We start from the raw sequence: 27,404 nt of genomic DNA on the forward strand, positions 1-27,404 counted from the left end.
GGGGGGGGAGGGAGAGGGAGAGGGGGAGGGAGAGGGAGAGGGAGAGGGAGAGGGAGAGGGAACTATTGTATCCATTAGAGAGTGTGCTTTTGAAAGATCATTCAGATCTGGTCCCTTGACTCAATAACACTTTATTGTTTTTATTATTGTTTTAATGGCAGCCCCATAAAAGTTAATCAGTTTGAAGCACATTTCATGAAGCTACAAGCAGATTCCAACTATCTTCTCTCCAAGGAATATGAGGTAGGAAGCAAGACCAAAGACCTACCCTACTTCCTAGGCAATAGTTTAATAATCCCTTTAACTTTATATCTGGTCTCATATTCTGATTTTGGCTGCAAGTTAGGATGAGTTTTAATATTTCAACAAGACTATTATATTCTGTGTAACTTTAATATTTAGTAGCAGATCCCTGAAGGTTTGAGTCTTAATTCTAACCCTGCTTCTTATTGTTGGGCAAGTGGGTGGTACAGTGGAAAGGGTGTTGGATCTAGAGTCAGGAAGACCCGAGTACAAATCCAGCCTCAGACATTTACTAGCTGTATAACCTTGGACTATCACTTAAACTGCTGCCTGCCTCAGTTTCCTCATCTGTAAAATGAGAATAGAGAAGAGGAGGCAGACGGGATAATCTGTACAGGTCCCCTTTACCCTAAATCCTTTTTCTTAGCATCCTATGAATATGGCACAATGTGCTGACAGTTTGATTTCGGGAAAGAGATCAGCAGATTCTGAGGAACCAGCAGGAGTTTGAGTCATGTGTTATTAATGTAGAATGGTCCTTTCTGATATAAACAATGCTATTATTTAGTTGACTTGACCATTTAGTTAAATAGCCCCCACAAGATGCCCCCCTCCACTTGGCTTTAGATGACTCAGGTGCTCTGAGGTTTATATTCACACCTTTTAATAATTTTCCACTTGGAAAATTTTATTTCTTCCCTAACAGGATTTAAAAGAGGTGGGTCGAAACCAGTCATGTGACACAGCCCTTTTGCCAGAGAACAGAGGGAAAAATCGATACAACAATATACTACCCTGTGAGTTTTATGTTGGTTCATGTACTACTCTCTCCTACAGACCAATTTTCACCTCCTTTTCTGTAAAACAAATGAGGCTGAAGAAGAGAGGTGGTTGCTTTCCAAGAGGAGATGGATAGTTCCAGTCTGACAGAGCTCGGGGGTTGGGTGCCGAAGAGCTATGACTAAAAACGAACTGACTTTCAGGTTATTTCGCTTCTCACTGGAGGCACGAGGAATAATGGGCATCCTGGTTATGAGAAGCTACAGCTGTTCTAGGCACTCAGCTGGGCTGTCACAGTTGATACCGCTCAGAGCCCTAATAGAAACTGCGGAACATAGTATTTGTTATTTGGCTCAGAAGGCAGCAGAGGCTTTTACAAACTCAGGTCATTCCAACCTTGTCAGGGAGCTGACCTCCATGACGAATGAAGGCAACAGCTTTGTAAAGAGCTGTCCAGCACACAGCCTTCTCTCACCAGTGAAAAATGTGTGCATCCCCTCTGAGAAGAGAGAAGCCATCCACTGCCTTCAGATGAACTTATACTGGAGCTTCAACACCCCGGGGCTCCGAACGTTTTAAAATTGTCATTTTTTTTAATAACTACACTTCGGCATCATTGGTTTCCTTTGTAATCCTACATACTTTAACTTATATATTTAAACACATCATGCTGAGAGGGGGTCCAAAGATTTCACCAGACTGCCAAAGGGGTCCGTGACACACAAAAAGTTGAAAAACCCTTTCGCCTTCCGCTAGCCTTCCCTACAACTTGTTCACCTTTTTCTGGCTGCCCCATCATTAGCTCATAGCAGCAAGAATTCAGACCTAGCCATTCAGTCTGTGTTTTTGCTAAACAATTGTGACAAGATCATGGGAACCTGAAATAGTATCTTCATTCAAAGAAGAAAAGAGATGAGGGGTTATATTCCATCTGCTTTGTAATATATCTTGCATATACCTAGTTATTTTATGAGTTGTTTTCTTCTCCAGTAGACTGGAGTAGAGGGCAGGGTCTAGAGCAGCGATTCCCCAAACTTTTTTAGCCTATTGCCCCCTTTCCAGAAAAAATATTACTTAACCCCCTGGAAATTAATTTTTTTAATTTTAATAGCAATTAATAGGAAAGATAAATGCTCCTGTGGCCATCACTGCTGCCATGGATCACTGCAGCACCCACCAGGGGGCAGGGGCGCCCACTTTGGGAATCACTGGTCTAGATTCACCCTTTTTTTTGGTATCCCCAGAGCTTAAGCACAATATCTGGCATATATTTAGCATTTAATAACTATATAAAAATATTATCATTTTATAAAATATATAACTATATGTAATGAATATATAACAGTATATAGTATAATTATATGTGTGTTTATTATTACTATATTATTTAATATATTATATTACTATATTACATTATAATATAAAATATATTACTATATTACATTAACATATTACATTATAATATAAATATACTAGTATTTATTTTAATATATTACATTATAATATAAAATATATTACCATATTATTTAATATATTACTTTATAATATAAAATACATTACTGTATTATTTAATATATCATTTTAATATATTATATTATGATATAAACTATATTGCTATATTATCTTAATATATTACATTATAATGTAAATATATATTACTATATTATTTAATATGTTATTTAATATATTATATCATGAATATATTACTATATCATTTTAATAAATTATAGTATAAATATATTACTATATTATTTAATATATTATATTGATATATTACATTATAATATAAAATATAACTATAAAATAATATATCACTATAAATATATTTAGATATTATATATGATAACTATTATAGTTAGCATTAAATGAATATTTGTTGCCTGACAGACTCTTTCAATAACCTCCTTTTCAGATGATACGACTAGAGTGAAGCTTTCTAATGTTGATGATGACCCTTGCTCAGACTACATTAATGCCAGCTACATACCAGTAAGTGAGTGAGGGAGTAGCCTCTATTCTGGAGTCACTCTGCCCAAAGATAAAGCTTTGATGGGCCGCTTCATGTAGTGCTTTCCCAGGACATGCTTGGTGTTCTCATTTAAGGGGCTGGGAACCTTTCTGTTTTATTTTTCTTTAAAGACCATGTCCGATTGAATAACAGTGCCTGATTGCCATAAAATGAATGGTGTCCAATTCAATCAGTGCTCAATCCTGCTTCCTGGGATTGCAGTAATCAGATCAGACCATGGTTCTCAGGGGCCAAGGACACATTTCCAAAGGTCATTCTCTCTCCCTGGGTGTGGACCAGAAAGCTTAGCCATCAGCCCAGTGAGCAAGGCACCAAGGAAGCCATGACTCACCCTGCCAGCATGGCCAGCCTAAATCTGTTCTTGCCCTCTTTCAGTTCCATCCCATGAAACTACAGACATTTCTTGTTTCTCAGACTCATAACTCAAAACCTATTTCACCTTAAGGATCTGATTTTGACTGTCCATTCATTAATTCTTGGTAGTGTGAATTCAGTCCTAGGCACCCAAACAGCCTGGGCTCTTGCTAAGCAATTGCCACAAGACGTGGTGGACCTGAGACCATATTTTCTTTCACAGAGAAAGAGAGTCAATTGTGATAGTTATCTGAATTGAGTCAAAGGGTTATTTGTCTTGACACTGTGAAAAGAGACCTGAGTCAGAAGACCCGAGTTCCCATCCTGCCTTTGACCATACCTAGCTATATCATTTAATCATGTTGGGTATCAGTTTCCTTAAGTGTAAAATGATAGGATTGGATAAGATAAGAGTTTTGGGGTCCCTTCCTGTTTTCTAGATAGTTGTCTCAATTCTCTACTTCTTTCCATCCTTAACACGTCCTTGTTTCCTTTTTTGTCTTTGTACCCCTGCAACCTAAAGCTTAATAAATAAATTAAATAAATAATGACTTAATAAATAAAATAAAATAAATAAAAACTTAATAAAAATAAGAGGGAACCTTGTCTTCCAACAATACTTAAACATTCTGGGCAGTGTCCTTCCTTCTTCTAAGCACCTCTAAGGGACCTTGGGGAATGGTTTATTACCTCTTTCTCAGAGGATATTACCATATCATCCAATCTACATACAGATCTGGTCCTTTGTTTCAAAGGGTCTATTGTTTCTGACCTTACAAGATTATAAATTCATTGCAGGGCAACAACTTCAGAAGAGAATACATTGCAACTCAAGGGCCCCTTCCTGGCACCAAAGATGACTTTTGGAAGATGTCGTGGGAACAGAATGTCCACAACATTGTCATGGTGACCCAGTGTGTTGAGAAGGGTCGAGTAAGTAAAAAAAAAATCTCCTTGACTTCTCTCTGAAGTGGTTTGTTCTATCAGTTGGATAAAATTCAGCAATGAAGTCGACAAGCATTTATTAAACACCTACTATGTACTTAGTGCTAGGGATACAATAAAAGGCAAAATTAGGTCCTGACCTCAAGAAGCATTGTCTAAAGTTAAAGGGGAAGGAACAACTAGGTAGCACAATGGGTAGAGAGCCAGGTTCAAATCTGTTCTCAGACACTTTCTAGCCATATAACCCTGGGCAAGTCATTTAACCTCCCTTGCCTAGTCCTTACCACTCTTCTGAACTGATAGGCTCCATTCTTAGTAAGGACTTTTACAACAAGCAAACAAAAAAAGTTAGAGGGGAAATGAGCTGGATGGCAATTGTTATGGGAACCTCATTAAAGAATTTTATAATAATGTATTTTTATTTTTATAATTAGTATTAAAAAGTATTTTTATTTTTTATTCTTGATATTATTCTTGTAAATTTATTTTTTACTATTAATTTGTAAAATCCAAATAGTAAGCCTAAGGTTATAGACCATACATGTTGTGCTAAATCTTGAAGATACAAAGCAAGACAGAAATTTTCCCCTTTAGTTAGTGGCAGCCATGGGCCCACTGCTACAAAAGAGTAGGGAGAAAAAGGTCCTCACTAGCAAGATTGGGTCACTTTTCCTTTATGGCAAAGTGGAAAGTTGATACATTTAATGAAGCATACAACTTGTGGATAAACCATTTGTCTGCCCATTGGGGGTCAGATTTTTTATTCAAATAATACCTTGAATTCTTTACTTCTCTTTATGTGTGTAAACAGACTGATTTATCAGTCTGATCAGAATCAGATTCTGATTTTTTTTAAGAAAAAGCTGCCAATCACTTAATACTCTTGAATCCAAGTTGGGAGGGGGAATAGAGGGTGAAATGGAGAGTCTTTAGACTTTCTCAATATGAGTAACAAAGCCAAAAACTTCTTATGTTCCTCTATCCAACTCTATCCTTCAAACACAATTTTCAGAGGGTCAACTGATTCTAAAGCTTTGTCTAGGAATAAAGGTGAACTAAACAATGGCTAGAAAGCCCAAGTCATATTACACGGACCTTCTTCTGAAATGGAAGATAAGAGAAACCAAAAAAAAAAAAAGACCTAGTCTGGGTGGTGTGGATTTAGGGGAAGGGGAAATGCCTTTTTCCTGTCATCTAGAAGTTCCATTTACTTTTCCCCTATATTTCATCTGTATAACCACAATCTGAGGCTCAGCCAAGAAAGGGTTTGCATTGAAGGATTAGTCTGGTGACTGACAACTTGGTTATTCTAGTAGGTGGTAACATAAACATGACTCAGGAAGGAAGTTTCAGGGTCCAAAGGGAAGATTCACCAGTTAGATATATATATTATATTCATTCATGCATTCATTTATTTGTTTGTTTGTTTGTTTGTTTGTTTATTTCAGGGCTCACTTTTGCCCCCCTTTTTCTCTCTCTCTCTCCAGGTAAAATGTGATCACTACTGGCCTGCAGACCAAGATTCCCTCTACTATGGAGACCTCATCGTACAGATGCTGTCTGAGTCTGTGCTGTCAGAATGGACAATTAGAGAATTTAAAATATGCAGTGTACGTTGGTGGGCTTCCCGACGTGACTTTTATTTGTTCCTTTATCTTAAACAACTGGAGCCCAGGAAAATGAATGAGACCAGTGAATGCTGCTCCTTGCTGATCAGCCTCCAATGAACACCTATCATGGCAATCCTGCTAATCAAATATACCATTTCCTGCTTGAATGTGATTGCTGGGTTCTGATGTCTGCCTCGGTTCATTCTTCTTGTTATCTTTATCTCTGACAGGAGGAACAGCTCGATGCAAACAGGCTCATTCGTCATTTTCATTATACCGTCTGGCCAGACCATGGAGTTCCAGAGACCACCCAATCCCTGATCCAATTTGTAAGGACAGTCAGGGATTATATTAACAGGACTCCAGGGGCTGGACCCACTATTGTGCACTGCAGGTAGGCATTAACATCAAATTCTAAGCAAAGAACTCTTCTAGGGCCATGTTCAGGAGCTCAAGTCAAGACATAACCATGGGAAAATCCAATGGAAAAATGGCGCAACTACCAGGCTCACCAACTAAACTATCATATTCTTTTCTGGCCTGGGGGCAGCTGAGTGGTGTAGTTGGATAGAGTGCTTGACCGAGACAAACTAATTTTTCTGAGTTCGAATCTGGCCTCCGACACTTACTAGCTGTGTGGCCCTGGGCAAGTCACTTAACACTTTTTGCCTCAGTTTCCTCAACAATAAAATGAGCTGGAGAAGGAAATGGTAAGCCACTCCAGCATCTCTACCAAGAAAACCCCAAACGGGGTCATGAAAAGCCAGACCCAACTAAAATGATCCTCCTTCTTTCCTAATGTAAAATACATGGCCCATTTTTTTTTGCTCTTTTCACCACTAAACTGCTCCATAAAAAAGAGACCTTAATGGGATAGTGCTCATATATTTATAAGGGGACAATGTCCCTTTAAGGCACTCTTATTATTGTTACAAGAGTTTTCTTTTACTTTTTTTTTTCAAGTGGGGAAGGGAGACAGATAGACAACCAGTCAGCCAGATAGACTAGCTTTTTAATAATAAATAAAAATAAGACAACAAAAAAGTGTGTCTGAATTCTTTGGCCCAATTTTGATGGCCCTCCACATCAAGACCGTAGCCTGCTAACTTTGCATTTCAAGCTTATTTCCAACTATTCCACGGCACCTCCTGTCAGGCTGATCTCTTCATGGCTCCATGAACACATCATGAATCTAATCTCCCTGCACTGGATTGGATCGTTTCCTCAACTTGCACGGTTTTCTCTTCTCTACTCCAATAGTAGGAATTCTCCCAATCTTGTTGAAGCATCTAAAGTCTTCTTGTTCCATCGATGAGATTTTTCCTAATCTCGTCCTAGGATCATAAATGGAAAGGACATTAGTGGTCATCTAATCCAACTCCATAATTTTGTAGATGAGGTAACTGAGGCCAAGAAAGATGAAGATAATTGCCCCAAATTACCCAAATAGGAAGTAAGAGAGCTGCGTGTAGAACGAGGACCTTCTGACTCCAAATACAGTAATTGTATGATGGCAAACTAATAAATATTTTGTGGAAAGGCAAAAAGGTTTGCAGACCCATTGTTTTGCTTTTATTTTTTTACCCATCATGAGGTCTATTAGCCTCTTCTTTGGCAGTTTCCTCTAAGAGAAAATTCCTCAATCTGGGAACAATCATTTTTTGTCCCTCACCTTAAATTGTTATCCATAAAATCCAAATAGTTAGCCAGCATTTATATATAGAACCTCTTCTATACTTGGACACTGGATTAGGCTCTTGGGGATATAAAGACAAAAATAGAAATATCCTTTCCCTTGTAGAAGGGAGCTTTGAAAGAATTCAGGACTTCAACAAAGTAGAGGAGAGGAAGAAATGCATTTGAGGTATGGTGGATAACCAGGTAAAAGACATGGAGATAGAAAATGGAGAAGCTTAGGACGTCTAGTTTGGCTGTACCATAAAGCTAAAGGACAGGAATAATGCATAAGGAGACTGGAAAGGTAGATGAGGCTCAGGTCCTGAAGGACTTCAAACAAGAAGAAAAAGAATTTTTGATGAGTAAGAGAATAGCATGTTCAGACCTTTGCTTAAGGGAAATCTCTTTGGTAATAGGGAGTCACTGCAATTTATTCAGTAGTGGAATGACAGTCAGACCTTTGTGTTTGGCAAGCCCCTTTGGTAATAAATACAGAGCCATTAAAGTTTATTCAAGTAGGGAATAACCTGGATTGGGAAAATCACTCTGGCAGTTCTTTGGAGAATGGATTGCATTAGAAGTATGGAGAAACTCATAAGTCAATTCAGTTTATCTGGAGAACCCTAGCATTTGACTAGTTAATATTTGGAAGGACAATGATATTCCTCACTAAGAGCAATTAATGGAAGTACATGCATTGTTATCCTTTTTTAAAAAAGTAAAACGCAAATGTTAAAGACACAGGGTTTCATCAAATAGACTGATATCTCTAGCATCTCTACCATTATATTTTGTATACTAGTAATAGAATATCCCAGCTCTGTTCCTTATTAGCTCTGTGACCTTTAGTGAGACAAATGGCCACTATGGGCTTCAATTTCATATACAAAGTGGGAGTTGTGGACTTCTTGATCTTTGAAGTCCTTTCCAGCTATAAGTCAGAGGATTTGGGTTCAAATCCTTCATCTGCCACCTATGTGACATTGACATACAAGTCACTCCACCTATCTGTCTCTTTGTTTCCTTATTTGTAAAATAAAAGATATTAGGCTGGATGACCTCAAAGGTTTCTCCTACTCTAAATCTAGGATCCTTTGAGTTACTAAAGAACACCTTGGCTTCTGGGGAATGTGCTTGTGGTTGGATGATTAAAGCTGGATTGAGGATCAAGCAATTTCCCCCAAGGGAAAAGGTCTTTTCAATCCTGTAAACAACTCACACAAGAAATCCAAGGCTTCTCCCAGAAAGAGTAGGAAGAGCAAAAATACTACAACAAACACTCCTTCATGCTCTCTATACTTGATGAAACACACTGCTCGCTTCCTGACAGAGAGGCGATGAACTCAAGATACAGAAGGGAATGTTCATTTTCACACTTGGCCAATGTGGAATTTAATTTTGTTTTGACTGTGCTCATTTGTTACAAGAGTTTTGTTTTTCTTTTTTCTTTTTTTTTCAAGTGGGGAAGAGAGAATGAGAGAGAGAGAGAGAGAGGCAGGCAACAAGCCAGCCAGATAGATTAGCTTTTTGATAACAAATAATAATAAATGCTTGTTAATTGAAAAAAAACTAATACACTAAGTGACATTTAAAATGAAGGCAGAGATTATTTTTAAATGTTTCATGGTGCATATCTATTCTCCATCTTTTTCAGTGCTGGTGTGGGTAGAACTGGAACGTTCATTGCACTGGACCGTATCCTGCAACAGCTAGACTCCAAAGACTCCGTAGATATTTATGGAGCAGTGCATGATCTCAGACTGCATAGGGTTCACATGGTTCAAACAGAGGTAAGAGTTAGCACCTAACCTATGCAGACCAAATGGGAAGCTCGGTTCTTTCAGTGGGTTAGGAAGAAAGATAAAGATAAAAAAAAAAAAGAGAGGACCACATTTGGATTGTTTGAAGGAATTGTCATTTTTCAGATTTAATACTATTGGACTCTAGGTAACACTTGTCCTCTCTACTTAGTTAGCTGTCTGTATGTATTATATGCTGGTAAGCAGGAAGATGGATTATTTTAATCCTTGCTTTGTGCAAGAGAGATTATAGATGGCTTGAGATGCATTATCTACCCATTTGCTCTCTCTCTCTCTCTCTCTCTCTCTCTCTCTCTCTCTTTTCAGCTAAGAGATCAGCCCTAGGGGAGCTTGGCCTAGAAGAGAGTAGATTTCCCTACAGTTCAGATTTTTGCTCATGTCTTTGTCTCCCCAAAGGGGTGGGGGGAGTAAAAACATTTGCAATTCATTTCATTATAATGGAAATCAGAGATGAGAACAGGGATCTATTTCCTATACACTAAAGAAATATTAAATACAAGGCAGTCATAAGCAAGCATGTCTAAACAACTAAGCAAGAGGCAGCACTAACTACTGCTATGCTCTGCCAGGAAAGTGAGATTTAAACCTCACTAGAGCATAAAGCAGCTTGTGGAGCTATTGAATTCCACATTTCACCTCTGCTTTGCACCGTCCCTCTGCAACAGCCAAGCTGAGTATGAGATTGGGTTCCCTCTCTGCTCCAGTAGAGCTGGTGTAGTTGCCAGTGACTTCTCTCCTTGGCCAGCTCTCAGCGAAGAAGTAGGACTGCTGAACCTCCTGAACTCCAAGCCTGCACAAGTCCATCTCAGAATCCATTGATCTAAAACCAGGAAAGAACAAACACAGAAAGGGCAAATGGGATGAAAGGGTGTGGTCTTTAAGTGCCGATGCTCATGGGCACATGATGGCCAGGGTAGAAAAAAGGATGAGCTTCCATCTCCCAGTCTTCTTTACAGGGAGTCATAGAATTGCATCTTCCAACTGCCTGAATGGCCAAAGGAAGACAAAAGAAGAGAGTAGAAGTCAAACCTGTTTTTAAAGGTCCATTGAGTCATCAGGTCTTACTGCATAGTGGCCAAAAAGGAGATTATCTCTAAACCTTGTCCGCATTCATTCATTCATGAACATGTGGTTGGCTAGAAGAATTTTAGAAAGCAAGAAATGCAGCTTTGCACATGCCATTTTCAGCAGCCAGATACAAATAACCATGCTTACAGGTAATTTTTAGATGGATTTGTAATGAAGCAATCAGAATGTGAATTGGTAAACAGTCAGATTCTACTCCATGTAATAAGGAATTTATTTAACGTCTGATCTGTCTCCTTAGGAGCAGAATTTCTAGGTTAGAGGAAGTTAAGTAATGCCATTCTGTTGCTTTAAGAGGCAGAGGATATAGCTCTTGTGCTCCGCCTCTTTAGGAGGCTCTCCATAAAAGAGGAAAAGCTTTTAGTTCTGGGCTCCATATTACTCCGACTTTCTTGGGAGCAGTTGCTGGTCATTTTCTCAGACAAAGAAGATTTGTTAGTGACTTGTCAGACAGTTACTTTGAGAGTTTGAGATACACCTAGGAAGTAGAGTTAAAGTCTGATTTTGGAGAGCGTTTCTCCTGAAGGGAGAAGGCGCTGTCAGAGGGGCTCTGTCCACTCTCTCTGACTTGGGAGCAGGACCTTTCTCTGCCAAGAGATTCTGACAGTTTAATTTGACAGTTTGATTTTATATTACTTTAAGGAGTTAAGTAATTTAATATCAAGTTAAGGTTCATCGATTAGCATAGGTTAGTTAGCTAGAGAGTATTAATATAAGATAGTGAGACTAGTTTAAGGAGGCAAGAAGAAGCTGCAAAGAAAGCAGTTAGATGGCAGGGGATGAGGGGCAGTTTATTTAGAGATATTTTAGTATAAGGTTAAGAGATTTCCTATCCTATTCCTAACTCCTTTTCCTATCCTTCCTCTACTATAAATAAATAAAGGTTGTATCAAACTGCTTCAGAATGTTTGTCATCACTCTGTTGCTTTAAGAGGCAACCTGCACTATTGTGTTTAATCCCCAAACAGCCATCTACAAAATAGGTTTAACATAACAGCTTTAGCTTATTAATAACAGCTTCAGTTTACCCATAACATCCCTAACCCTACAACTTGACCCTAGCCACCCCCATCTCCAGTCATGTGTTATCTATCTCCTCCATGCTTATGTGTTCTATGAGGATGTTGGAGATTCCTTACCCTGCCTGCCACCCCTCCCCTTAGATCATAAATGTTGGTGATGAGGGGGTGTCAGAGAGCAAGAGGAGGCAGGAAACAATCTGTTCAAGATGGTGGACCCTGAGCTGCTCCCAGCTCCTACATTAGACTTTCAGTGTGTTTATGTTGACATCTCCTCTGCCTGTCACTTCTTGGAGCCAGGAAGTCAGTCCTCTCAGGGCAGGAGACTCACTCTTCCTTTTCTCGTTGTTATTCCTTGAAGGACAGTTTCTACAATTCTGCCAGGAATCAGACTCTGGCTCACCAGCCAAGAGTCTGCACACTCTCTTCTTTTCTGTTTTGAATATCAGGACGTTTGTCTTGTTCCAATTCTGTGTCCTTCCATCCTCCAAGATCTTTCAGAGGTCACCAGCAGCAGCTCAGCAAACACATCTAAACATTCTTTCTGTACACTATAACTTGGTGACATAACAACAAGAATGATAATATTAACAATTACTATATAATATATGTAACAATATAACAAATATTACATAATATATAACACATTACACAAACATATATGTCACATATATCACATGATAATCATTATAAATAATAACGATGATGATGATAATGATGGTAATAACTAACATTTATATAACACCTACAATATGCCAAGCACTTAACAAATATTATCTAATTGTATTCTCACAACAACCCTGGGAGGTAAGTGCTATTATTATCCTCATTTTATGGATGAGGAAACTGAGTCAAACAGAGTATAAATGACTTGCTTAGAGTATCTAGCAAGTGTCTGAGGCCAGACTTGACATCAGGTCTTCTTGACAGCAGCCCAGTACTCTATCCAGACATTGATAGCTAGATATTCCCTCACCATTTTCCCTACCTATCTTGGCTTCCAAATCCCTATTAGCCATTTTTATTCTATCTTTCTAGTTCAAAGATTATGCCTCTTGATAGGAAAAAAAATAAACCAAACATAAAATAAAAGTTGAGTAGTTCTGACTTCAGACATCTCTCTGTTGTCTGTTATCTTTGTCTAAAGAATGTTCTGGTCCCTTCTTTGATCTTCCTCTTTTCACCAATATTGCTAAAACAAGCAAAACTCCTTTTTCTATGCTTGGTTTTATTCTTGGCCATCCTCAACTTTTTCTGTGCTTTAGCACTCTCCATACTATTCTAAGAGCCTCATGTCTTGCTTTTGAATTCACCCTTTGTTGTCTACCCTTACTCGTCTATCTTTGGTTCATATCTTTTTTTAAAAATACAAAATTGTTTAAACTTAAAACTTTCCCTTTTTCTCTCATTGGAATTGTGTCCTTGGGATTTCATTCTCAATAATATATTCTCTCTCCTAGGTTAACTTTCCTCATTGACTTAAAAAAAAACACTTACCTTATGTCTTAAAATTGATACTGAGTATTAGTACCAAGGCAGAAGAGTGGTAAGGGCTAGGCATTTGGGGGTAAGTGGCCCAGGGTCACACATTTAGAAGTGTCTGGTGCCAGATTTAAACCCAAGACCTTCCTTCTCTAGGTTTGGCTTTCCTTATAGATTTTTAGTCCACAAAAGCCTACATATCCTTTCTCTGAGCACTTTTAAAATATATTCTCCTAAAACCTGGGGTACCTGTCAAATCTTAATAGAATTTCTTACCCTCTACCATAAATTCTAAGGTGGAATGGACACTCCCTCTAAAAGTCCCAACCACTTCCATGTTGTCAACTGGTTTCTTTAGATCCAGAACAGAAGTTCCACTTACCATTTCTTCTACCTCTGAGAGATGAAATTATAATTAAAGCAGGTCAAGAAATTGTTAGCTCTTCTGCTCTGTGCTTCAGCAGATGGATTATTGCTTGGATATTTGAAGACTGCCCTCATCCCCAAATATTGCTCTATCATTCTCTTATTCCAGTTTTATGCTGTATTTCCCAAACTCTACATCTATTTCTGAATTCTGTTTATGGAGCCTATATTATATTGCAATGAGAATATTGCTTCTGTTTTTTAATCCATTGCTTATCATCTTGCTTCCCTTCCTCTTATTCTCTGACAGGTTTCTGAATTTCTTTAGATAGACAGACAGACAGACAGACAGACAGACAGACAGAAAGGAAGAAAGAAAGAAAGAAAGAAAGAAAGAAAGAAAGAAAGAAAGAAAGAAAGAAAGAAAGAAAGAAAGAAAGAAAGAAAGGAAGGAAGGAAGGAAGGAAGGAAGNCACAGCTGGGAAGTGTCTGAGGCCAATGGGGGTTAAGTGACTTGCCCACGGTCACACAGCTGTGAAGTGTCTGAGGCTAGATTTGAACCCAGGACCTCCCATCTCTAGGCCTGGCTCTCAATCTACTGAGCTACCCAGCTGTCCCCACACACATTTTTTAAAAACTGTCCCTTTGTAAGAAATAAAAATATGTGGGCCATAATCCTGAGCCCAACAATCCAACTTTATTTGTGAGTGAATAGAACTGGCAGTTAATATTACCACACCCATCTTGTAGCAAAAGACCTCATTTAGCTGTTATTCAGGTGTTTTCTAGGCTTTTGACAGCTAATTAACATAAGTGTTTAACAAGACCAAATGTACAGAATAGGTTACTGTTAAATTTGGAAAAAAGTCAATATTAGCAAAAGGTTAAGATAAGATATATTGTCAAGCATTTCATTGATCCTGTAACTAATACTCATTCAGATTCAACTCATCACACTGACTCTGGGGAAGAGATGATAAGCCAAAGTTATCTCTCTTGGTCATAAAATCTGAGGATCCCGTTTTTGACATAAATCATTTGAAGAGCAAATACTAGTAATAAATTCCATCTTCTACTACTGAGTCAATGATTGTTTCCATTATCTTTATCAGGAATCAGGATTCAATCAAGAGGCACACTTAACATTCTGAGGTTGATAACTGAAGCTCTTAATTTTATTGTTCGCTATACATCCTAACACAAGACTTATTTATTTATTTACCAGCATGCCCATTTATTTATTATTTATTTATGCCCTCCCACCCACCCATTTATTTATTAATTATTTGTGTCTTCTCATGTATTTATTATTTATTTATGTTATTTATTTATTATTTATTGCTATGCTTATAGACAGTTAATTTAATAACCTAGTCTTAACTATTTCTAAAATCGTAGTCGCAGTTGTTGAAAGGATTATAGGTGAATCCTTGTTTTTATAATCATTGACATATAAAGCAATTTCATTTATATCATCTATCTTAGAATTAATATTGTATTTAAAATAAAATGCATAGGATTATAAAGGAAATAAATTTGATTGAAATAACTCATCAAAATATTTAAAAAGCAAGTCCATCTTCAGGTTTAGAATTCTGCTATTGGTGATGAAATCTTTAATATACTCAGGCAATAAGCATTTATTAAGCACCTACTATGTCAAGTGCAAACAGTGCTAACTTTATGTAAATTTGCATTCTGCAAATTCAACTTCACATAAAGAATTCTGAATGAAATCTAAATTCCAAAAAAGCCCTGTGTTAATTTTACTGTATAGGATTATGCTCTCTAGGCTCCTGCCCTTCCTTCAGCCTTGCACTCCAATGTCTCCCTCTCCAACAAAAAGAAGAAAAGAAAGAAAGGAAGGGAGGAAGGGAGGAAGGAAGGAAGGAAGGAAGGAAGGAAGGAAGGAAGGAAGGAAGGAAGGAAGGGACAGACAGACAGATAGACAAATATATTACTAGATCCCCCACCTTTGATCTATCCTCTTTATTTTTAATAAATATACCTTTCTAGAGTAATATTCCTATCCTGGGTCTCATCCCACCAAGTGTCAGTGACAAATATGAGGCTAAATTTTCCCTCCTTACTCATTAATTCACCTTGTTTCTTTCCATACTTAGTACATCATAGACAATCTGAGGCCATGGACTCCTTCCTTGGTTTTTGTCTCCTGTAAATGTCTTGGCATCTTGATTGCTAATCTTCTTCCTACAATGCAGAGACACTCAATGATATCTAGTTTGGATGTACACTGAATTTTCTCTTTCCCTCTTCCTTTTAAAAGTCCCTCTGATTAGATTTGCAAGACTCCAGACTAATATTTGGCAAATAACCTAAAAAAAGTACCCTCCATCCTTGACCTGTTAGTCCTATATATTTTAAACTGTGGTCTAGAAATCTAGATCCTCTTCTCAGATACTTCCTCCTTAATCAACTGATCACTGCCTTTTTCATCTGATCTTGTCTTTGATTGGCTACAGTGAAGGAAACTCCACTTAGGTCCCTAAAGTCTTCTGTTTCTTGCTCAAGTCTTTTAATGTGGAAAACATTGCTAAAGATTGTGTTCTCACAGCACCATCTATTCCCCCTTGAATGACCAGAAATAGAAAGCAGTCATCTGGTTTGACAAACATTGGGAAGTTCTTTGTTACATCCTAGATTCCTGCCCTGAGAATACAGCCATCTTCTGATGTGAATGGCTCATGTTCTGGGAACTGTTTATTTTACTGCAGTCATATTTCTTTGTCATCCATTGTAACTAAGAGAAAATGTTGTTCAAACAAGAAGTAAATTTTCCATATATAGCAATCCATGCCTCTCTTCCATTTTTCTTGGCCCTTATGCCCACCATTGTACCATTCTAATTGAGAGGCATGGGCAGAAGGAACAACTTAAGAAGGATATTTAGCATTCATGATTTGGGAGTTTTAGGCTGACAACACTGTCATCATGTTACTAAGAAATCACTATGAGATTTCCAGTTAAGATGTCAGTGTTAAAGAAAGGTTATAAAGGAATCCAGCTCTCCCACATAAACTGTAGCAAATATATGAAAAGGGGCCCAGAGCAATAATAAAGAAAAAATGGAAAAAAAAAACAGAAGTCTAAGCTCCCCCATCAAGCCCCAAACAACATCAAAACAAAACAAAACAAACTGCCAGAAGCCAAGGGAAGCTGGGAGAGTAATTACTCTGACTGGAAAGTTTCAAGGAAGCTTGTGTTTACATAATGGGGATCTTGAAGTCAAATCCTAGCCCCAGTCTATCAGAACAGAAACACAAGATAGAGCTAAGTACCATAGATCACTGTGCCAGGACAAGAGATCCAGCCTTGCACTTCTTAGAGTATTAAATGCCTCAACAAAGGCCAATTCAGGAGTAGGAATCCATGTCAGGAGCCATTAAGGATTTCTCCAGCTTGATCTTTTATATCACTGAGGCCACGCAAGATCCCAAAGAAAGGGCTGAAAAGGTTTACAATTGGTAGTTGTGGAAGAAGAAGGAAACTGGAGCTATTTGAACCCGTACCTTCCATAAACAATGGGGAGTCTAAAAAAGATGCCAGGGATTGATGTAGAAGGTGGGACCAAGCCCCTGCCACCTTATCTAGAATGGCATTGACGTTGGCACTTAGATAACAGACAGTATCCAATCAATCCAAGATTACCAAAGGGTACTAGCCTCAACAAAAAGCCCCAGTCTAGGACCCAAGGCTAGAAGTAGATGTGAAGAGTAGAGAGAACTAAACACTGAAGAAAAACTTTGAATTAACAGAAGTCTAAGAAGAAGCCAAAAAATAATAAACCACAACAACTACAAATAGAACCTCAAAGAGAAAAGGGAAAAAAACAACTTGGCCATAAGCTAGAAGAAATGAAGTATAAATAGAAAATTAAGTCAGAATGCTAGAGGAAACTAATTAGAAGGAGAATAATTAGATTAGTTAGAATTTAAGGTAGAAAAATTTAACCAACTCATCAACTTCTTTAAAAAACAGAATTGATCAACTAAAACTTCCCTCAAAATGACAAGAAATATTGGAACAACAACTGACCTGGAGAAAAGATTGAGAGGAAAATTGAGAATCATCAAACTCCTTGAAGACCATTATTGAATAAAAAATGTCTATATGCCCCATTTCAAGAAATCAAAAAAACTGCCCAAATCTAATTTTACCAGAGGGATAAGTGAAAATAGGGGGAAAAATGCACTGATGACCCTCCCTGAAAGAAATTCCAAACTGAAAACCCTTAGGAATATTACAGCCTAACTCCAGAACAATCAAGTCATCGAAAAAAGTCTTCAAGAAAAGAGTGCCATGCCAAGGAACCAGTGTCAAAATGATACAACAAAATGCTGGGAAAGAAGAGAAAATCTTCGGATGTACTCTTCTAAAAGTCAAAAGATAAAATGTTAATGACCAAGGATAAACTTGCCCTAGAAAACCAAGTATAAATGTACTGAGGAGGAGATGGCAGGAAGGGAACTTTAAGAGAATAGTGATTCCCCATTTTATAGTTGAAATCAAATAACTTGCTCAGAGTTACATAGCTAGTAAGTGTCTGAGGCTGGATTTGAATTCAGGTCTTCCGGACACTAAGCTCAGTGCTCTATCCACCGTGCCACCTAAATGCTATTTAAGATTAAACAAATATGGAGAAAGGCATAGGGAGAGAGGACATCACAGGAACCTCAATCTTATCTGAACTAAACAAAGAAGAGTTTATCACTCTCAATAACACTATCAATAAACACTACCAAGGAATGAGGGCAGGAGAGAAAGAGGCATAATAATAAGGATGCTATGTAATGGAGAGTCACTATCTCATATGAAATACTCTTTTTTCCCCATAGTTTTGTAAATATTCATATTTGAAGTCCTTCTAGTTGAAAATGAAAAGCAATTTTTAAAAAAGTAATACTCAATGTCTGACATAGTTTCTCTATTATTATTTTTGCATTCCTAAAATACATTTAATTTTTGGTTAGATAAGAAGTGTTTTGCTATTCAAGGGGTCTTAAATCTTTTTTTTTTTAACTGAGTATGCTTTTCCTTCCTGGTTTTGTTGAGTTTCCTATAATGACTGGAACCATATCTTTTGTCTCTTATTCTACTCTATTGTACATTCAAGAATAAGGAGATGGGTCTCATTTTTCTTTGTATCTGCTGCAATGCCTGGCACAGTGCATAGTGGGTGTTTAAAATATTTTTAGAATGAATAATTTCCAAAAAATACCCTCACGATTGGCATTCTGGAAAGAGTAGCTACAGATGATATTGTTGATTGACTCTCATCATTGGAATTAACATGAGAAAAAGAGCCTAAACCTATTTTTTAATCCTCAGAACATTGTTTAATGTGCTAATGCCAAGCCAATACCAATAATTTGGGTTTTTTCTTGGCAAAGAGACCCCTAGTGTAGTTTGCCATTTGCTTCTCCAGCTTGTTTTACAGATGAGAAAACTGAGGTAAACAGAATTAAGTGACTTGTCCAAGATCATCCAACTAGTAAGTGTCTGAGGACAGATTTGAACTTTCAAGAAGATAACTCTGGCTCTGTCTACTGGGCCACCTTGCTGCCTCATGTTCCTACTACTTCTACTAGCTCTTCTTTCTTCATGGAAGATGTATGTTGATGGACTGTCGAGTAGAGTTACCAGTCTCATTCACAGGTGGCTTTAGTAGTCCCAGAGTAACTTAATTTCCTATATAGAATTTAAAATATGAGTCATGCTTTTTAAAAAAAAAAGTCATTCTATAACTTCAGGTTTGGGGGATAGGGAAGAGCTTCTCAAATTAGCAACAGGAGGCTGTCATATGCAAGAAACTGTTCTCTGTGAAATTCCCTCTAATTTCTAGGCAGTGGGGAGTGAGGCACGCATCACAGCCAGAAAAAAAAAAAAAAAAGAAAACGATTTGGAAGCGGAAATACAGAAGTGTTGTAATTAAAATTAATGCATATGACTTTGTGAATGACTTGTTAGAAAAACATCCGGAGCTAATTATTTTCCCCAGGTCTGATTTTTGAAATGACTAGAAAAGCTAAACCTAACTTCCAGGCAGGAAACAAGCATAAAATTATCCCCCCCAGAGCTGGGTGTGTATCCTGGAAGGGGATTTCACAGCTTCTCATAATTCCAGTGGGTTTTCTATACTAACTCAGACAGATGAGTCAAAAAGCCTTCTTTTCAGCACCCATCAACATGGCAATGCCAGAAATACTTTTCAAGTTGAGAATAGTGCTAGACTTGGAATCAGAGCCCTCCGTTTTCTTTTCTTTTCTTTCTTTTTTTTTTTTTGAAATTAGAAGAGAGAATTACATCATCTTAGAGGTCCTTTCCAGTTTTAAATCTCTGACCTGATGAATGCATTGTAGTGGGGATGCCTATCTCCATATAGAAAAATTTGCCATCAGTGATCAGAGGAAGATCTGTCTTCTTGAGATCATTCGGTCCAGTTCCCTTATTTTGGAGAAGATGAAGCAGACCAAGAGGGGCTGAATGTTCCTTCTAGTTGGTAGGAGAACTAGGACTCAACCCCAGGCTTCCTAGTACCCAGTCTAATTCTCTTTCTTTCCACTAAGATATCCTGCCTCCTCCCTGCTTTCTGATTTCTAAGGCCATTGCAATCACCAAAAAATAATATCAATAAACATTTATTAAACACTCTGTGCCATGATCTTTACTAAGTATAGGCAAGAGCAGTGGTTCCCAAACTTTTTTGGCCTACCACTCCCTTTCCAGAAAAAATATTACTTAGCCACCTGGAAATTAATTTTTTTATTTTAATAGCAATTAATAGGAAAGATATATGTATTAATGTTTCTACCTTTTTTGTAAAATATAGTAAAGAAAGGTGTAAATTAGAAACATTGAACTTTGAAATTATGAAACTATTTATTGAACTCGGAATAGAATGTAATACAAAAAAAGTTAAAACATTCGAAATCCCAAATGCACCTGTGGCCATCACCACCCTCTTGGATTGCTGCAGCACCCACCAGAGGGGGTGGCACCACTTTGGGAATCACTGGGCTAGAGGTAGAAAGAAAGGCAAAAATCAGTCCCTGATCTCGAAGACCTCATATACTAACAGGGGAGAGAATATGCAAACAACTATGTACATATACTAGAAAGTGTTTATGGGAGGCAATCTCACCATGGAGGGGGAGGAAGGGAGAGGACTCTGGCAGAAGGTGGGATTTAAGGTGAATCTAGAATGAAGTCAGGGAAGCCAAGGGGTAGAAGTGGAAGTGAGGAGAGGAAAAGCATTCTGGGCATGGCACAGCCAGGGAAAAGATGCAGTTGGGTGATCTAGAAGGCCAGTATTGTGAAGAAGGCAAGCATTGCCTCATCAGAGAGAATGTGGAGGCTGGTGAAGTATAAGAAAACTAGCAAGGTGGGGGGGAAAGGCAGGTTGTGAGGAGCTTTAATAACAAACAGAGGATTTCCAATTTATTCTGGAAGTTATAAGGAACCACTGGAGTTGACTGAATAAGAATATGAAGTAGTCAGACCTGAGTCTTAGAAAGATCAGTGACAGCTGAGTGGAAGAGGCATGGAATGGGAAAGGATTCCATTCAGGGACTTGATCCCAAACCAGCAGGCTACAGAAAAAGTCTGAGAGTGAGATGATAAGGGAGTATACAGGAAAGATGTTGTGAAGGTAGAATTGATAAGACGTGGCAACAAATTAGATATGAGGGATGAGAGATAAGGATTTGAGGATGGTGATAATCACCAAGAAGTTTAGATGAATTAAGTTTGGGCATAAAAACAAAAAATTCTATTTTGGACATGTTGAGTCTGAAATGCCCAGAGGGCATCTAATTCATGATAATCAAGAAATGATTCAAGACTGCAACTCAGGAAAGAGATTAGAGCTGGATATATGAATCTGGGAAGAATCATGTGCCTTGTTGTTCTTCTTGTCCAGGTATTTTCAGTTGGGTCCAACTCTTTATGACCCCTTTTGGGGTTTTCTTAGCCAAAGATCCTGGAGTGGCTTACTATTTCCTTCTCCAACTCATTTTACAGATGAGGAAACTAAGGCAAATAGGGCGAAGTAACTTACCTAGCATCACATAGCTAGTAAGTGGCTGAGGCCAGATTTGAACTTAGGAAGATGAGTCTTCCTTATTCCAGACCTGGCACTCTATCTATTGCACTACCTAGCTGCCTTATAACACTCCTGAGCACAGCCCAAACCAGATTAAAATGTAGTTAAGAAATGTTTAATAAAATAAATAAATAACACAATACAACACAGGTATAATTTGTGGTTTAAGTCCCTGGGAGGCCTGAAGGTCTTCATTTCTATTTGATTCAATACCACTAGTCTAAGAAGGGAGGGGGGGGGAATATTCTAAATTAACTAATTAAATATGTTTTTTAAAAAGGGGGGGAGGGGGGGGGGAAGACTACCCACATAGGCTGTCTTACTATAATAGAAGTGTCCGTTTTCAGTGAAAATTCTTGGAATGTCGATCCCCTCCTCTCAGTCTATGACTTTGATGTTTGGATTTTGCTTCTTTTTTCTCATTTACAAAAGGTTTTTGAGCCACCGTGGAGATATAACCTAGCTAAGACTATAAGATGTAGGGATCCTCTTCAAGGAAAGGGAGACTCGGTAGAGACAAAGTGTTCTGGAATGGCATTTACCCTTTCAATAGGGGAATTAAAAGAGAACTATAGAAACAGAACTGGAATTATGTGCTCTACATCTCAGTTCCATAATAATAACAATAATAATAATAATTCATATAACATTTATAAATTTTGCAAAGCACTTTCACAAATACTGTCTCATTTGATATACAAAACAACCCTTGGAGCTAAGTGCTATTATTTATTATCCCTACTTTCCAGATGAGGAATTGGGGCAGACAAAAGTTAAGCAATTTACCCAGGGTCATACATCTAATAAAGTACCTAAGGCTGGATTTGAACTCAGGTCTTCTTAACTGCAGACCCAGTGCTCTATCCTCAGCGACACCTAGTGGCTTCTTCACCTTGATGCCTAAATAAAATCCCTTCATTTTCTAACTTGAGATTGCTTATTTCAAAATCAATGATGTCAAGAATCATCTGTGGATGAACTAATAATCTGATTTGCCTAATCACCAAGAAGCCTCTTGATATTTTCTGAGAATTTTGTTTGTTGTTCTCCAAGTTTTGCCTTATCTTTAATATGTTTCCTTATTTTCTCTTTTACAGTGCCAGTATGTATATCTACATCAGTGTGTCAGAGATGTCTTAAGAGCCAGGAAGCTTCGTAGTGAACAAGAAAACCCTTTATTTCCAATCTATGAAAATGTGAATCCAGAGTATCACAGAGGTAGGGTCCTATTCTCAAGGATTTTTCATGGTTTCCATTTCAAAGGACCTTATCACACAATTCTCATGATATGTAGATTCTATTTCCTGTTGATCACATCCCCATCCTCCACTAGTCAGAATCTCTTCTCACCTTCTCATCCCCGATGATTCTTATACAAGTCCTTTCTTTCCCTCAGAGAATCTATCTAACATACTGGAAAGCCTTCATTTAGGTCAGTTAGTCTTCATCTGTTGTTTTTTTTGTATGTGACACGGACCCCTTTGGCAGTCTGATGAAGCCCATGGACACACTTCGTCCCCAAATGACACTTTTATTGATGGAAGGAAATGCTAAATTTCAGTAAGAAGTTAATGAAAATATCAGTATTTTTTTCTCATCCAAGTTCATAGACCCTGGGAAATCTATCCATGAATCCAAGTTAAGAAGGTCTGATCGAGGTCTTTTAAATGGTGTGGGCTAGATTCCCATCTGTTATGCTTTATTCATTTAAAAAAACACCTTCTATCCTAGTATCAGTTCAAAGGCAGAAGAAGAGTAAGGGTCAGACAATTGAGGTTAAATGACTTGCCAGGGTCATATAGTTAGAAAATGTCTAAAATCAGATTTGAACCCAGGTCCTCCTAATTCCATCCCTGGCGCTCTGCCCACTGCACGACCTAGCTGCCCCTTGTTATCCTTCGCACTTACTAAATGAGGAATCCATCTCCATTTCCAATCCTACATTTCCAGGATGTTTTATTTATGCAATTAAATGGAGATAGGGATGGGGAGAAAGAGTGAACCTGTGATTTAATTGATAAAGGAAACATTCTGGTGAGGAAATTCCCTTTATCACTGCAAGTCAACACTTTTTCAACAATTTATAATCTTAAAAAGTTGACTAATACTGAGAAATTAAATGACTTGCCCAAGGTCACACAGGCAGTATATGTCAGAAAAATTGAACCCAGACCTTGACTTTTGGTCCAGAGCCCTAACCACCATCCAGAAGGCCACGGTCAAAATGAACCTACCTTTCTCCCACTGATACTTTCTCTCACTGATAGCTTTCTTTAATGATGCCTTGAAATGCAGAGAGAACCTGGCCATTGAGCTATTAGATATTGGGAAAGTATATTTTAATTGGGTGGGAAGAGATGCAGTTGTGAGAAACTCTTTGGACCTATGAGCAACTGGACGGATTTGAACAGAGGTGAACAGACAAACAGTAGGGTATAGAGCGATTAAGAGAACAGGGGTTTATACTAAAGAGAGGAGACACATGGCAGGAGTTACAGGAATGTGTATGTCATACAATCTCTCAGTCACCATCACAAATTGGTCCAAGGCCAACTCCAGGTGGTGGTATGGGACTTGGAGGTATTCTTCCTTGGGCCAGGGAATGTCCATAAAAAGAACCAGGGATTAGTATATTTCACAAAGTACCAAAAAAAAAGTTTTCCTGGAAAACTGTATTTGTAGAATTTTTTAAAAACCAAACTATGAGTTCGTGGAGTTTCAGGTTAATGTCAGAACTCCCATACCATCATTTCTTTTTTTTAAAGAATGATAAGGGTAGTGTGATAATTAGATTAAGTCTACACTGCCCATCTTTAGATTTAATCACCAAAGGTGAGAGCACCTCCAATCTTGGGAGGTCCTAAGCCATAAAACCCCTATTTCTCCCTTACAGTAGGCAATGGGGGTCAAGTGACTTGCCCAGGGTCACACAGCTGGGAAGTGTCTAAGGCCATATTTGAACCTAGGACCTCCCGTCTCTAGGTCTGGCTCTCAATCCACTGAGCTACCCAACTGCCCCCCCATTACCATCATTTCTGATTGGCTTTCCAATGGCCATTGTTCTCAGGGTTTTAGATTTCTCCTCTGTGTGGTTTTCCTGAGTGGCTGTATCTAAACTTCCTCTCGTCCCCTACACCCTTGGTAGCATATTCTACCCCATCTTCTGGTGGTTCAACAATTCGATAAATTGTGCCTACTATGTGGCAGGTTCTGGGGACACAATGGTAGAAATGAAATAGTCCCTGCCCTCAAGAAAACTCCATTCTATTAAGGAGGATGAGCCTCCACAATGATCTGGATGGATAAACTCACAGTCTTCTGCTGACCAGGTTTTTAAGTCTTTGAGACAGACATAGTGGGAGCTTCATGCACATGTATACCATTGCCATAATTGCAGGAGTCCAGGCATATACTAATCTTCATATTATTTTAGGGGTGCTCAAAAAGCTGACTCTTATGATATTTCTAATGATTGGTTTCTGTAACCTTGAGCTAAGTTAAATCTTAACCTTGTCAAATTGCTAACCCATCCCTGAGGCTACACTCTGGAAGACTGACCAGCTATCTCAGTCTCCATGTTTTGCCAATAACAATCAATTAAGGTCTGTATCAAACAAGCTTAGATGTCTTGGGCCATATGAACTCCTGTCCTGGGCATTAGCTCTACCTATAGTCTTGGGATCTTGTGACGACTACCTCATAATGTTAATGTATCATGCCGCTTGTTTGATCATCATAACTCCCTTCCCCTTGTACTGTTGTAACCCCAATAAAAACACCAGTATTTCAGGCTAAGAGTTAAGCTCTCTTCCACCAGAGCTAACTCAGCTGTCTGAATATTCTCACCTTATGTTCTCCTTCCCTTAAACTTTAACCCATCACCCATTGTTTCTTTCAGTCTCTGATTCCCCCTTTCTGAGTGTTCTACCCACTAGAAACTAGAACTCGGTGAATGGCTTCAATAATCTTTGAGGATCCACAGCCATAATGCGGCTTCAGTTTAGAACTTTAGCAGAGAATTAAATAGTTAATGGTGTATAAAACTCATAAATATACAAGGGGGACCTACTATTTAAAGTGATCTCATTGTAAATTAGAGCATCCTTTTGAATTGCTACTGCACTAAGACTTTGGGTGATGCTAATGATCTTCACAACACTTAATCGATATCTCTCATTTGGTCTTTATAACAATCCCAGGGAGTAGGCACTAGAGTGGTGATTCCCAAACTTTTTTGGCCTACCGCCCCCTTTCCAGAAAAAATATTACTTAGCCCCCAGAAATTAATTTTTTTAATTTGAATAGCAATTAATAGGAAATATAAATGCACCTGTGGCCATTACCGCTTCCCTGGATCACTGCAGCACCCACCAGGGGGCAGTGGCGCCCACTTTGGGAATCACTGCACTAGAGGTTCCTTTGTTTTACTTTTATTATCAATCTCATTTTACAGGTGAAGCTCAGAGAGATTAAGTGACTTCTCTGTGGTCCCACAGCGAGTGGCAGAAGCAGAATTCAAACCAGGTCTTCCTGACTCTAGTTCTAGCCCTCTCTGTCTTCACCATGCCGATGCTCCAAAAGCCAGGCTGCAGGGTACCTATCTGCCCAAGCATACTCGGCATTCATTGGTTCTAGTCATCTTTTTTTTTCTTTATAAGCTTTTGATTTTCATAGAAGAAAAAAATAATGAAACTCCCCACTAGCTTCCAAATCTAATGGCAGTTTGTCTTCCTCTTTCCAGATGCTGTCTATTCAAGGCATTAAGAATGTAGCAGAGATCTCTTTGGATCAACCCCATTCACTGTGTGACTTTTTTGTTAAACTCCATATCCTAGAGAGGTGCCAGTTATTTCTGTTGATATTGTGTATAATTTATTAGCCTAGGAAATTTGAAAAGAATCTATGTAATTTAAGTGTAATGGTTATTATTGTACATAATTTGTATTTGTGATATTCTCCTGTAAATATGTATTTTTCACAGTGTTTAATATTAAGCTTCAGATAATACTATTTTTCCATCCTAAAGTTTTTTATAAATTGTTCTACATAAATGGCTTTAACCTGTATGACAGGAGTACTGCTGGAATGTCTGTGTTGGCTTTTTTTTGTTGTCCCTTAATGTCCGGGGGCAACCTTTGGCTTGTGTGCCCATCATTCATTTGATATTCAAAGAACAGTCTCAAAATAGATGAGAACTTAAGAGGAAAACTGTAGCATCTGCGCCACCCAAATCCAAGTCTATGTAATACGAAACGCTAAATGAGAAGATTAATCAAGATGATGTGTTTCCAGGATCTTAACTACCAAATATGGAGCATCAGCAGAGCTCTTTTATCAGTGGGCTACTGCTCTCCAGGCCCTCGATAATAATTCCCCAAGGGCCATTTCAGTGTCTGTGTATAGATAAAGACTCATTTAGAGAGTGAGTCTTAATCTGAAATGCTGAGGCCTTTTGATGGTTTCTGCTCTGAGCAAAAGCAGAATTGCACATATAAAGAAAAATGCCCACAGTAACCCATTTCCAGAAAACTCAGTGACCACAGTATGGCGAAAAAATAGTGTGCATACCGCTGGAAGGTATTTCATCTCGAAGTTATACATATCAGTATGTATCTACACAAAAAGGGAGTGCATAAAGGGGTGACTGTCCACAGGGAGCCCCTTTTTCTATTATGTTCTTGTGTGAATGTTTATATGGACATTTAGGAAGTCCTTTGATTTACAGGGAGTTATATTCCTGGAAAAGGTGCTTTAAATCAGAATCATGTAAATTTAATCTGGTATTTCCTGATAAACAAAGTTAAAATGGTGGGGGTGGGGATAGGGGTGGGGAAGAAGGGGGCTACATTGGAGAGCTTAGATCTACTGCCA

General features: G+C 38.3%; 1 protein-coding gene across 1 annotated transcript in view; it reads left to right on the plus strand.

The window, feature by feature from the left end:
* Positions 1-26,619, plus strand: part of LOC123250175 (receptor-type tyrosine-protein phosphatase beta-like) — a 115,655-nt gene extending 89,036 nt beyond the window's left edge. Inside the window, exons 20-28 of the mRNA XM_044679195.1 lie at positions 97-243; positions 950-1,040; positions 2,936-3,012; positions 4,205-4,339; positions 5,839-5,961; positions 6,192-6,355; positions 9,293-9,428; positions 22,631-22,751; positions 26,275-26,619. Of these exons, the coding sequence (XP_044535130.1) occupies positions 97-243; positions 950-1,040; positions 2,936-3,012; positions 4,205-4,339; positions 5,839-5,961; positions 6,192-6,355; positions 9,293-9,428; positions 22,631-22,751; positions 26,275-26,297 (1,017 nt within the window). The 3' untranslated portion in view covers positions 26,298-26,619. The remainder of the gene's footprint in view (positions 1-96; positions 244-949; positions 1,041-2,935; positions 3,013-4,204; positions 4,340-5,838; positions 5,962-6,191; positions 6,356-9,292; positions 9,429-22,630; positions 22,752-26,274) is intronic.
* Positions 26,620-27,404: the final 785 nt, after the last annotated feature.

Source organism: Gracilinanus agilis, chromosome 5, assembly GCF_016433145.1.
Source record: "Gracilinanus agilis isolate LMUSP501 chromosome 5, AgileGrace, whole genome shotgun sequence".
Lineage (NCBI taxonomy): Eukaryota > Metazoa > Chordata > Mammalia > Didelphimorphia > Didelphidae > Gracilinanus > Gracilinanus agilis.